Here is a 12,750-nt window from a genome sequence, read left to right on the forward strand (position 1 = left end):
TGACATCTTAATGAGACCCTTATGAGATGGGAACTACAATTCTGGCATGGATCTTTCTCTCCCAACGGATCCTTCTTATATAGATGGACTTCATTGCCAGATTCTCTCATCTGTCTGCAACCCAAGGAGCTGACACATTCCAGAAAATAACTTTTCAACATATTTTATTCATACTCATCTCTAGAAAACTAATTGTTGCTGTCAATATCACTAGGGGTACTGGTTCAACAGGAGTTGATAAAGTGCCATAATTCATTATCAAGTACCTCAGACAATTTATTTTGATTCCACTTCTCCATATCTTCAATGTAGTTCTCTTTCAAGGTTATTTTCTACCATTTTGGAATAGGTATTCTAGTAAGATGAAAATTACGGTTTTCTCAGAGCGAATTGTAACAGGTTTAATAAATATACATATATATTTTTGTTTCAACTGAAGAAGGTTGTCTAACCAACCGAAAGCTTTGTATGTTTCTATGTATATTTATTAAACCTGTTACAATTCGCTCTGAGAAAGCCGTAATTTTCATCTTACTAGTATGAATCCGGAGCGCATAGGCCTTTTTAACCATAATAGGTATTCTGTGAGACTATTACCAAAAATTCAGCAGCCAAACTCCTGAGCTATTTCAGACCAATCTCTACTGCAACCACTTTGCTTAAGCTGTTGGAGAGGTTATTACTTCAATTCACTCACACAAACCTGCACAAATTCACTGTTTGCTTCAGGCAGAGCCAATCAACAGTTACAATCCTGGCAGTCACTAATTTCATTATGACAGCTTTTGACATTTTCAGCATTCCACATTCATCAGTCCCCTCAAATACTTCTAAAACATTAAAGGAGATATGCCAAGAATCCTCACTCATTGCTGTCTAACATTCATTGCATTCAGATAGGGGCCTCTAATACATCTAGAGAGTGTGTTTTTATCATATGCCTTTTAGTACTGGTGGGCTTTTATATAATCCAAAGCTACTTCTATTTTCATGCAGCTTAGCACTTAGTATTGCATTCATGAGGGATCTGATTACTTACAGTAGTTCTTGGGAAAACACGAGCAGATCCATATTTCAGATTTAAAGCTATCTATGATATTTTGCCTGAAGTGGCAAGAAGTTAAAATATTCAACTCTGATTTGCTACAAAGAGTTGCTGTTGTATAAAAGATTTCCAACTTTTGGCCAATTCCTGAGAATAGTCACAAGATGTAAAGTAATAGTATAGTGATAGTATTTGCCACGTAGTTCAAGGAAGCCACGGGCTTACACAATTAAGTGTCCAGCTGACCTCTGAATTTATTCAAACTGTCAGATCCCTCATGAATGCTGGAACAAGTTGACCTCACAGGCCAACTTGTTCCAGCTACCAACGACTCGCTAGTTAAAAGAAAACTTTCTACAATCTAACCTAAACCTCATCCTCTGTAATTTGAATTTATGACCCCTAGTTCTGGAATTCATTATAACAGTTAGAATTCCACCTTAATTCATTTTAATAATCTCTCTCAGAGCTTTGTAAACCTCAATCAGGTCAGCTCTGGTTGTCAAGCTCTGTAGCCCACATAATTGGAGTGCTTCCTCATATGGTTATCCTTCTGCCAATCTCACCATTTGAGTTGCCCTCTTTTTTTTTGGCCCTTTCAAGAAGCTTAATGTCTTTTTTCAGATGAGGTCAGTAAAGTCTTATTTCTTTTTTTCAGTAAAGGTGCATAAGCCAGGGAAGAAGGGTTTGCCTGTTTAATAAGACAACATTATTCATCGTAGACCTTGAGGGCCTTAGCGTAGACTTTAAGGACCCTTTGATCCTTATACTAATGGGATGGCTGGCATATAAACATTTTCCCATCACGCAGATTTTCCTATCGAGGCATGTAGGATGGTCTGACAGGGATTTTATTTATATGGCTTACTTCAGTGACAACTGCTGGTGTTGAAGCATTAGTGTCAATTCATTGGCTTACGTGTAAATGGCTTATATTAATATGTTAAAGGAAAGGATGAAATTCTCTATTGGCAATCCAACTGGCCAGGTGGCAGATTGGATCAAACCACCAAAGAACAGAATTTATAATAGACTATACTTGTGAACCATAGTCAAGTTTAGAATGGAAAAGTGTCTAGTAAAGGCATAATGTACTTCTGTCTGTTCCCCAGGAATTGGAGGGGTAGTGCAGAGCATGTTTAAACCTCTCATGTATTTTCCCTTAATGATATTGAAGATAAATCAGTTTTTGATCAAAAATGTATATCAGAAGCTTTGTTTCCTGTTACCACTGGAATAGCATTTTGTCAAACCTAAGTTCTGGATCTGGGTGAAGGTTCCACTTGCTACAAAAATACACAAAAACCACCTTTTGAGTGAAAATTTCAACTCATTGATCATGACTTAAGATGATTGACACCTTGTTGCAATTGTAGTTCAGTAACTTCCATGTTGCAAAAATGGCAAAGTACTAAAGTTTTGTACATTAGGTCTATTTACTTGTAGGATGCTGTTCTTTAATAGAATTCATTTGGACTACAAAAAAGTGTAATACTGATTACAGTACCCTTGAGAAATTCCTTCTTTTTTAGCAAAAGAACTGAGAGATGTTAACCAACACCATCTGGAAGAGCCATTTTGATATATTAAAAAAAACCAAAAAAAAACCTCTGGATTAGAGGTCACCATCCTATATGGTTTTTTTAACAAGGTAATGTGTCATTTGCTTCATGGTAGTATATAACTTTAACTTTTTTTTTTTTTTTCCAAGACTTTACGTAATTATCACCCTATTGCCAAGGCAATAGGGTGATAATTACTGGGAATTTTAGGCTCCCTTTCTGGCTCTGAGAATGCAAGAATGCTTGGCCTACACCAGTAAACCTCTACACCTCTAAACAGATCCTCTAAATTATAAAGAAGAATCAAAAACTATAGTTTGTAAGAAAGTTGTTCTATCATATTGTATTGTGTGTAGTTATTACAGCAGTAATGTTCTGCAATTAAAAAAAATATATTTTTTTTATTAGCATAGCTCATGGAATGAGTACAGAGAAGTGCAGCGATATTTGCGAGGGGTACAAAGGGGTGCTGTTATCAAGAAAGACTTAAGTTCTGCAAATTGCAGCATCTGGAGACTAGGCACCTGCGAGGTGATCTGATTGAGGTTTATAAGGCTTTGAATGGTTTGAGCAAACTCAATGTTGATGGGATTCTTCCTCTTTGTCAGATTACAGGGGCTACATCTATTCTAAAATACTATTTTAGAATAAATGTATGCAAATTTGCTTTTAACCAGTGAGTGGTTGATTGCTGGAACAATAGTCCATCTGTCATTGTGGAAGTTGATAGCTTAAATAGATTCACGGAAGAATGGACAAAAGTTTGGAACAAATTGGCAGGCGAAATGGTAAATTTTTTTTTGGTTGATGCTGTATGAGCTTGCTTTTTTGTATCATATGCAACTGCTTATGCTAATTTATAGTTGATACAAACTGCCAGGTTTGATTTGATTTATCTTTGCATACATATTTTATACAAGTTTTGGAAAAACTTTTTTTAATCCTGCTTTATTAATCTTTATTAATCAGGATAATGCTTAATTTGTCTACAAGGTAAGAATCATCCTGGGGACTTCACATAATGAGAACATGTTTATGAAAAATGCAAAGTAGGGTTGAACTTAGAACTGCATAAAATAGCTTTAATGTAAAAATGATCTCAGCTGTCTTTTGTGTTTTATGAATTCCTTGTGATTAAACAGCAGCTTCTTTTGGAAGCTGCAAATTGCATGTATGTTGACTCTTCCAGTTTAGTCAGAAGCTTTCTGATAATTGGGTGTGTATTCAGATTTTCTGATTTTTGGTGAAGTTTGAGTTATTTTTGAAATCTGCTGATATGTTATTTTTTTCTAAATTGTTGACTTACCAAATATGTTAATACATTAAAAGACACTAGGTGTCTCTGTGTTTAGCCAAGTATAATGACTATGTTCACTCTTTCATTTTGAATCATAGTGGAGTGATGTTCTATATGACTATGCAGACATTTGCCTGGGAATAAAGATCTGCATTTTAATATATGGAGAAAATTTTATTTATTTTTCACATAAAGTATTCTTTGCCATATAATGCCTTACAGTTTGTTTATTGTCTTTAGTATTCATTATTGGTACTTTGTGTGGTTGTGAATGAGTGTAGGCGGCACCTCTGTAGCCAGGTGGGCAGTAGCAGCAGTGCACATGCTTCTTGATTAGACCGAGGTTCGAGCCCATGACCACCAAATACGGAGGATGTGGAGAGATCAGGGAATGATCACCGCATATCCCCGGAGCAATATGGCCTTAGTTGCTAATGCTCATAAAAAAAAAAAAAAAAAACCAAAAACCGAATGAGTGTACTCCTAGCTTGTAACAGTCAAGGTTTAATGCAAAAAAGTTGTTTTGGTTACACAGTCCTTTATTGTCAGATTAAAAGTATACAAGGGTGGCCAACAAGTTTCTAGGTAGTGTAAGAGTTGGCGGTTAATTGATTTCTCCATTACTTTAGAAAGAGTAGAAGTAATTGCAATTGGACGATAATTGGATGGGAGGGATTTGTCACCCTTTTTAGGAACTGGCTGTGTATAAGCAAATTTCCAAGCAGAAGGAAAAACAACTTTGGAATAAGAAAGTGAAAAAAGGCTACAAAGAACAGGAGTAAGTTCAGAAGCACAGGTTTTGAGAACAAGTGGAGAAATACCATCAGGACCTGGAGCTTTCTTAGCATCGAGATTCATCAAAATGCTCCTGACATCCTTTTGACGGAGTATGTGATTTAATGGAGTGTGTTGGGAATGGTGGGAGGTGTTTTACCAAGATCATTAATACATGAGTTGGAAGAGAAATGGGATCCTAGCAGGTCAGCTTTATCCTTGGCTGAAGTGACAACAGAACCATCTGGTTTTGACAGAGGTGGGAGCAGAGATGGGCAAAAGTTGCGGCCAATAACTTTGGCAAGAGACCAGAATGCTCGGTTACCATTAGGGCAAGAAGCAAGTTTTCTACTCTTAGTCAGTTCAAAATCTAGTTTGGACTGATTAATAACTGCTTTACAATTGTTGCGAGCTTTGGTGTAGGCAGAAAATGAAACTGAAGAATTGGAAATGAGCCAATTACGATGCAACGTTCTTCTCTTGAACAGCCTTAGCACATTTATTGGAAAACCAAGGTTTAGATAAAGGACGAGATTTTAAAGTGGAGTGTGGAATAAAGGATTCCATTCCTACAAGAATAATTATACTGACACGATTTGAGCAAACGTTGACCTGAGACGTTTTGAAACAGTAATCCGACCAAGGAAAAGAAGAAAAGAAATCTCGCAAGTCATTCCATTTTGCATTCTTGTAATGCCAAACAATACGAGGTTGGGAATATCCATGAGATAAAGGCTCCATTGGAGAAGAGACAATCACAAAGTTGTGATCTGACTTGCCCAAAGGACCACTCACTTCGACTGTGTACTTCAAAGGGTTGTTTTTGAGAAAAGATCAAGCGTGTTGGCTGTATGGTTAGGATTGTCCGGTATCCTTGTTGGTAAATGAACAATCTGTGCAAGGTCATTAGTAATTGCAAAAGCCTCAGCATCTCGACTAGCTGGGTCGGTGCGATTAGAAAACTGAAGCCAGCTGGAGTTGTGAACATTAAAATTACCTCACTGTTAGGAAAGTTGGACTGGAGAAAGTCAAGTTGCAAAGAGAGGAAGTCAAAGAGCTCCAAGTGATTAGTGGAGTTGGGAGAACAGTAGAGACAACAGATGAATTTGACACAGTGAGGTAGAGAGATTTTAAGCCAGAGAAGATCGAAAAGAGGAGATTCCAAATTACCAAGTCTCTGACAGGGAATATCGGAATGGACATATGCACAAGTACCACCTTTGAGGCGAAAGGAATCATACAGCGAATAATTTGGGCAACTGAGATGAGCAGTAGTTGAATCAACCAATAAATGAGATTCTGTCAGAAAAAGTACATGGGGTTTGGCAGACTGCAAGTGGAAATGGACGTCGTTGAGATTAGAATTGAGACTGTGTATATTTGTGAAATGAACTAGGAAGTGTTGGGGAGGTTTAGATCTTTTCGCAGATAAGCTTACTCTGTTAGTTTGGTAATTCATGGTGTATTCAACAGTAAGAAAAAGTGGGGGGGAGGACACGCTGTATGAAGTAATGAAATTTTTGGATATGGTGTACACATGGTAAGAATATATCGAGATCCTTGACATGACGTGGCCTCGACAATTCACCCCCCCCCATACGCACTTCTCGGACTCCCTCCAGTCTCCAGTTGCTATCTGGCAGAGTAGATAGAGGTAGCAAGATTATACACTAGCTGATCTGGAAGCCTCCTAAAGAGTTACCAATAGGTTCAGTCCAGTGTACTAACTAGCAACCAGCCTGCGAACACCATTTTCAAGCTGTACCTTCGAAATGTAAGGAAGATTGGATCTCGCTATGATGTTCATCATAACCTCAAAAGTCAGCAGTCATATGCATGATGGAAGAGATGGAGAAGGGTTCCGCCACTTCAAGCCTCCAATAAGCAAAGTGGTGGTATTGCCTGGTAACACAGGGGGACTACATTCCTCCATGTGGTGTGGGCGCCAAACTTCGACCCCTGCTTACGCTGGTTCACACCTGGATGGTCACCCACAGTGTGCTTGTGCATGGAGGTTATACCCAGGATTACTAACAGTCCAACCATCGTGAAGGTGCAAGCAGAGATTTGGCTGTCACAGACCATCCGGACTTCACCGAAATTGGGTCCACTTGACTTGAGTGTCACCCGAATATCAGTTCCATCAGCGTTTTAGACTCCCAGGTAGCAAGTACAGCTTGTCTGGCATATCTGAGAGAATGTCTGTGACAACCTCAAGGACCAAGTTGTATGGCAACTGTTTTGCTGTAACAGCTATCAGTTTTTGACTTTAATCTCTTCTCTTTAAAACTGATAGCTGTTACAGCAAAACAGTTGCCATACAACTTGGTCCTTGAGGTTGTCACAGACATTCTCTCAGATATGCCAGACAAGCTGTACTTGCTACCTGGGAGTCTAAAACGCTGATGGAACTGATATTCGGGTGACACTCAAGTCAAGTGGACCCAATTTCGATAAAAAAAGATTTCATTCATTTTAAGAAAACATCATATACAGTACTAAATATTGTACAAATGGGTCTATTAACTTTATTCTATTTACAAAGATGTTTATCTGATAACAAAATACTTACTTTGTAATTTTTTGTCTTTTATAAGCATCCGTTGATGTCTCTTGTTCAAGTTTCCAACAGTAGTTTGCCAACCCCAGGGGCTCACATCTGGCGAGTATTGGCTTGGCACACCCAGGGTCCTGAGCTGGATATCATCATTCTTCTCTTTCTTAGTGATTCCTCTCCCCCCCCCCCCCCAGGGTAATTCAGAAATTTTTTTTTTTCTTTTTTTCTGGCTGGTGCAGTATAAGCCTCAGGCTTCCTTGCACCATATGGCTAATAATAATAATAACATATTTGGATTACATTTCCTTTGGTATCTTTTCTCCATTTGAGAAATATCTTGGTTAAAACCTTTCACAATGTTCGTAGGAGACCAGTTCCAAGTTTTTAGGAAAAAAGTCTAAATGGGAATGTAGAACTGAAGCTTTAAAGACATGTTGCATCCCAACTCTCTTTATGCTAAAATTAGCTCATCTACATTTCACTGTAATTTTGTGATTTCTTATTGCCTAAAAAGTTCCAGCAGATGTTTTTGAATGCCTTCCACTTTCTTATTTCTGCAGCATTTAATTTTTCAGTGAATTCCTCAACTTGGAAGAGCAGTTTGATTTGAGAACCCACAAAACTTCCCTTGTTTATCTTGGCCTCACTGATTCAAGGAAACTTTTGCCTCAAACAGGCAATCCTTCTCATTTTATATCCATCGCTTTCACAAATATTTTATCAAACCTAGCTTGATGTGCAATGGTAGGAGGTAAATAGATTTTTGGTTTATCCGCCAAAGGAGAATGTGCTGCATTTTTCTAGCCTGGTGTAGTTTATGAATAATCTGGCCATTTGTTTACTTGTAGTGGGTGGCAATCCTTCGCTTGGCTGTCCCACTTGCATAAAAGGCAGCAGTATTTAGTGTATCCACCTTGCAACCCAGTCAGCAAAGCTACCACTTTTAGGTCGGCCAAGATTCCATTTGTATTCTTGATAGCATATTTTTTCAAAAGAATCTAAGTTCTTGTACAGTTTCCTTCATATGAACTGCACGGGCCAATGGCATAGATGGATATTTATTTCTATTATGAAATAAAACTGCTGTCAAACTGATCTTGGATGAATCAGTGAAAAAGTTCCACTGCTCGGGAACATACTCCAGATGTAACTCTTTCATTAATTCCTGAACATTGTTACAATAAACCAAAGCACCATCCATGGAATAATAGGTCATTATGTTAGATTACCTCTGCCTATAAAAAGACACGTTGACACCCTTTTCAAGATGATTCCACTGCTGAAGCAGTGATCCTAGTAATTGAGCCTATTTTAAAGAAATCCAAATCTCTGATCAAATCATTCATTTCTGCTTGAGTGAAAGATCAAGTATTAAGAGTTAAAGTGTAGATCTGTACTTGTTCTGGATTTGCATCTTCTGGAAACTCATTTTCCGATTCTGAATCACAGTTAAGTCCATCAGTTTCCAGTGGCTTTGGCACTGGCATAGTACCATCGTGAGGAACCAGCCTTAGAGTAGATGTTGGGATACTCTACTTTATGCTTGTATTTCCCAGAACAACAAGAATGTAGCTGTTCAGCATGGTTTATTATATTGATGCAAAGTGGAAATGTATACAAAAAACATGGAAGTGGACAAAAACATTTAAATCAAGAAATATAAAATACTCTAATTTGATTGTCCATTATTTCTTCGAGAAAATTATTTCTTTGATGAAAATTAAACTGGCATAATGTTTCTGTAAATCTATACAAATCATTAAAAACAAATAAAATATTAAAATTCAGAATCATAAAAGATTCAGTGCTCTATTATACAACAGATACAATACTTTCTTTCATGAAGTAACAACACCAACGACCATATTAACTATAATAACGGCAGCAACTAGACAGACTACTTGTTGGAGCTCAAGAACAAATCTAGATGTTATTCAATCATTTTCACTGCAAGTGTGCAAACAAGTATAACAACCTGGTAAAATAAACCAAAGCACTGATTTCAGTAAATGTCATTTTTTCCCCCTATGTACAGGTAGTTCCCGACTTTGAGTTAATTCGTTCCTAGTGCGTGCTCGTAAAGCAAACTCATAACTCGGGAATTTATTTCCCATATACATAATGTTAAAATAAGGGTTACATTCTCAACAATGAAATTAGTTAGCTAATTAGTTTGTTTAAACAATTATTGATTTATCCAAAGAAATGAAAACAAAGCCTGTAAAATCAAGCAAATTATAATAATAAAGAAATTATTTATATGGCTTCCAGATGTTAAAGAATGTTTATTCTTCATCATCATCGACTAAATGTACACTCATTGATCACTCATTATTGGCTCAGCACTCTTTGGTTTGTTGCGTCTTCATAAATTCTTCTAGAGGCATTCATTTTCAAGATAATCTTCTCTGCTTTATAAATTTCAATAGCATGCATAAGCATTTTTTAATGGAATGCACAAATTGCAACTAACACGATTTGTGTGGAATAGCAAGTTAACGAAGTTTAATAAAAATGAATGAAGAGAAGATTCTGAAAATTTATTTGGTTTTTATACGATTGAAGATTTCAGTAAAGGGGAAACACATTTCACCATAATAACGTAAAAAACCACACAATTCCAGCTATCGGTATTTTTGCAAATGCAATAACATGGAGTTTACTACCGTTTATAATTGCTTGCACTAACAGAAAAGCCCAATAAACCAGAAAGTGCAAATTGTTTTTATTGTTTTATGGTAGTGACCTCCAGAAATGTGTTTTAGAAAAATATCACAAAGGCATTTAAAATTGATTCTTATAACAGAACATATGATAATGATGAAAGTGTAGTGCATTTTAATGATTTGAATTGGTAACTAATACAATTTACACTATAAAAACGACCTTTCAGAGTGTTTTATATAGTGAAAATTTCAACTTCTGAGGTGGAACGAATTACCAAAAAACAATGTATTATTAGGTTCATATTACGATATTTTCACGATACGATGGTGTCTCTGCACTTTAATATGTCTCTCTGCATAATCAGGTCTTCAGGTTTTCGTTGTTGGTTGTCCCAAGCAAGGGTCATCTTTTGTGAATTGTAAATTCTGTTTAAACTGCTTAGACCAAAATTTTACCTTGTATTCAGTAGGGGCAGCTTTGTATATGGCTTTCATTCATCAATGAATAATATTTGGTCCATTCTTTTCTTTGTCAAAAATTTGATGATGACCCAATTATGAAACATTGGTAATCAAGGTTGACAATTTATTGACTGCCCCTTGTAACTGAACCGAAGTGTGAGGCACCCAAACGAAGAACTTTAAAATAGTTATTGCATTTCTTAGTAGCATGCATAAATTACTTGCTGTAGCATACAACATGCATTAATTTAATATCAGGAATTTGGAAGAAAGGTCTTGAATGTCATTTAGCCTTTTCTGGATCTCTTCAATTTTAAAAGTTGGCAGGTATGAACTTGTATTTTATAAAATGAAGAATCTTCTAATAAAAGTGTAAATAGATATAATGGTTTCTACTGAAGTAGTTAAAAAAATGATCATTTAGTCATTCAGCAGGAATATGGTTTATTGCAGTGTTTCTCCATCTTCTACTTCAGGTGACTCCTTTTTTGAACACATCAAAACCTGCAGTCATTATAAGCCTAGTTCTTTGTGCTTTAATTTATTGTGGTATGCCATAACTCTACAGTATTCCCTTGGATTGGGGAAGGGAGAATTTCTTGAGTAAGTGGGATGAAGAGGAATGGTGAAGGTTTACTAGGCTTCAGAATCACGTGGTTTGATTCGCTGTGCTTACAGTGTGATAATTATGATGGGCAAAATGCTTTCAGAAGCTGTGAAATCTTGATTTTCTAAAGCTATTAATACAAGAAGAAATATGCGAATCAGACAGTGACAAAGAACTTTGTGGTAACATTTGATGTGCTATTATTGAACAGAGTTCAAGTATGCATCAATAGTAATGGAAATCATATCACATACATTTGTACTATAATAAAATAAACAATCTTTAATTTTTTTTTTTTTTTTTTTTTTTGTTAATTTTTTAGTAATACAGTTTATTGTCCAACCTTTATTTGAATTTCAGATATTGAAATGAATTAATTTCTTCTGATTGTTTAGAATTTGAAATGCCTCTTATTATAGGTAATTGGAATGACTGCTCTTGCATGTGGGATGATTTCTGTTGGTTCCTGTAATAGTGAAGTTACCTCAACAATTCTTCAGACACTTATGGAGAAATCTGAAGCAGATCTCAAAGATACATTTGCTCGCTTCTTGCCATTAGGCTTAGGCCTCTGCTATTTAGGTATAGCTTTAACAAAATTTTATGTTCTAAATAATGTATTTAAGAATTTAAAATGAGTTAAAACAGTATTTGCTTTAATGAAAGTAATATTTCCTCTCCATATCAACCATATTTCACATATGCTGGAATGTGGGTGATGTACAGATCACATTTGAAAATTCACTGTGACCCAGCTGTGCAGTAAAATTGGGACTGTTACATTAGCCAAACTAACAGTTTTCTGAATAGCTTAAGTTTGCGTCGCATCATCAAATTATCTTGCTCCTGTTCCATTCATGTGTATCCCATCACTAAAAACAGACCCTTCTGTTAGCAAATACAGACCATGGCTGTAATTGTTAACAGAAGGCCACAGCTGTACTTGCTAAATCTTTCCAAGACAAGGTTGGAAGGAGTTATTGTGAAGAGACAAGGAAGGAGTTATTGGGAAAACCATGAATACATGGCTGTGTTAGGGTAACTAATAAGGCCGCCGTAGCCTAGTGGTCAGGCACGCGGATGCATAAGTACACGTGCCTTGAGTGACCGAGGTTCAAGCCCATGACTGCTGAATACGGTGCTGTTTCTTGTATTCTCTCTATCTTGTGAACTCCTCTGACCATTTGGTCGTCCCGGAGTATAAACAGAAAATTTATTTATTTGAGAGTAAGAACACGTGCATGTATATTTGTATGCACTAATGCTAGGAACATTGCAAATAAAGTTGATGATTTTGAAGTATTGATTAAGTCATGAAATGCAGACATTGTAGGAATAGTGGAGATGTGGTGTCACTCAGACATACATGATGCTGAATTTGAATATAGGGAATACAATGTATACAGGAAGGACAGACAGGAGAGGTGGAGGGTTATACTCTTAATTAAGAAGAATATTTTCTAAGACAGTGCATCCAGTTGACTTGGGTGATGAGTGCTATGTTCAGTCAGTTTGGTGTGATAGATGCAGTGAGAAAACAAAATTGAGAGTAGGAAGGTGTTATAAGAGTAGGAAGGCCTAATAACTGTGATGAGTATGCCAAACAGCTATACAGGGAAATAGTGGGCCAGCAAATCGGAATGTCTCATAATGGGGAATTTGAACTTTCCAGATGTTGACTGGAATTTGTGGGTTGGTCAATCGCACACTAGCAAGAATTTTGTGGATTTCTCGGATGACTGTTTTCTACAGCAGCATGTTACAGAGGCAACAAGAGGAA

The 12,750-nt window shown here is 36.6% G+C and overlaps 1 protein-coding gene across 1 annotated transcript in view; it reads left to right on the forward strand.

The window, feature by feature from the left end:
- Positions 1–12,750, forward strand: part of Rpn1 (regulatory particle non-ATPase 1) — a 283,451-nt gene that overhangs the window by 157,407 nt on the left and 113,294 nt on the right. Inside the window, exon 13 of the mRNA XM_090372974.1 lies at positions 11,390–11,552. Coding sequence (XP_090229100.1) covers positions 11,390–11,552 — 163 coding nt within the window. The remainder of the gene's footprint in view (positions 1–11,389; positions 11,553–12,750) is intronic.

The sequence above is a fragment of the Mastigoproctus giganteus genome, chromosome 4 (assembly GCF_048544385.1).
Source record: "Mastigoproctus giganteus isolate SK-2022 chromosome 4, ASM4854438v1, whole genome shotgun sequence".
NCBI classification, from domain to species: Eukaryota; Metazoa; Arthropoda; class Arachnida; order Uropygi; family Thelyphonidae; genus Mastigoproctus; species Mastigoproctus giganteus.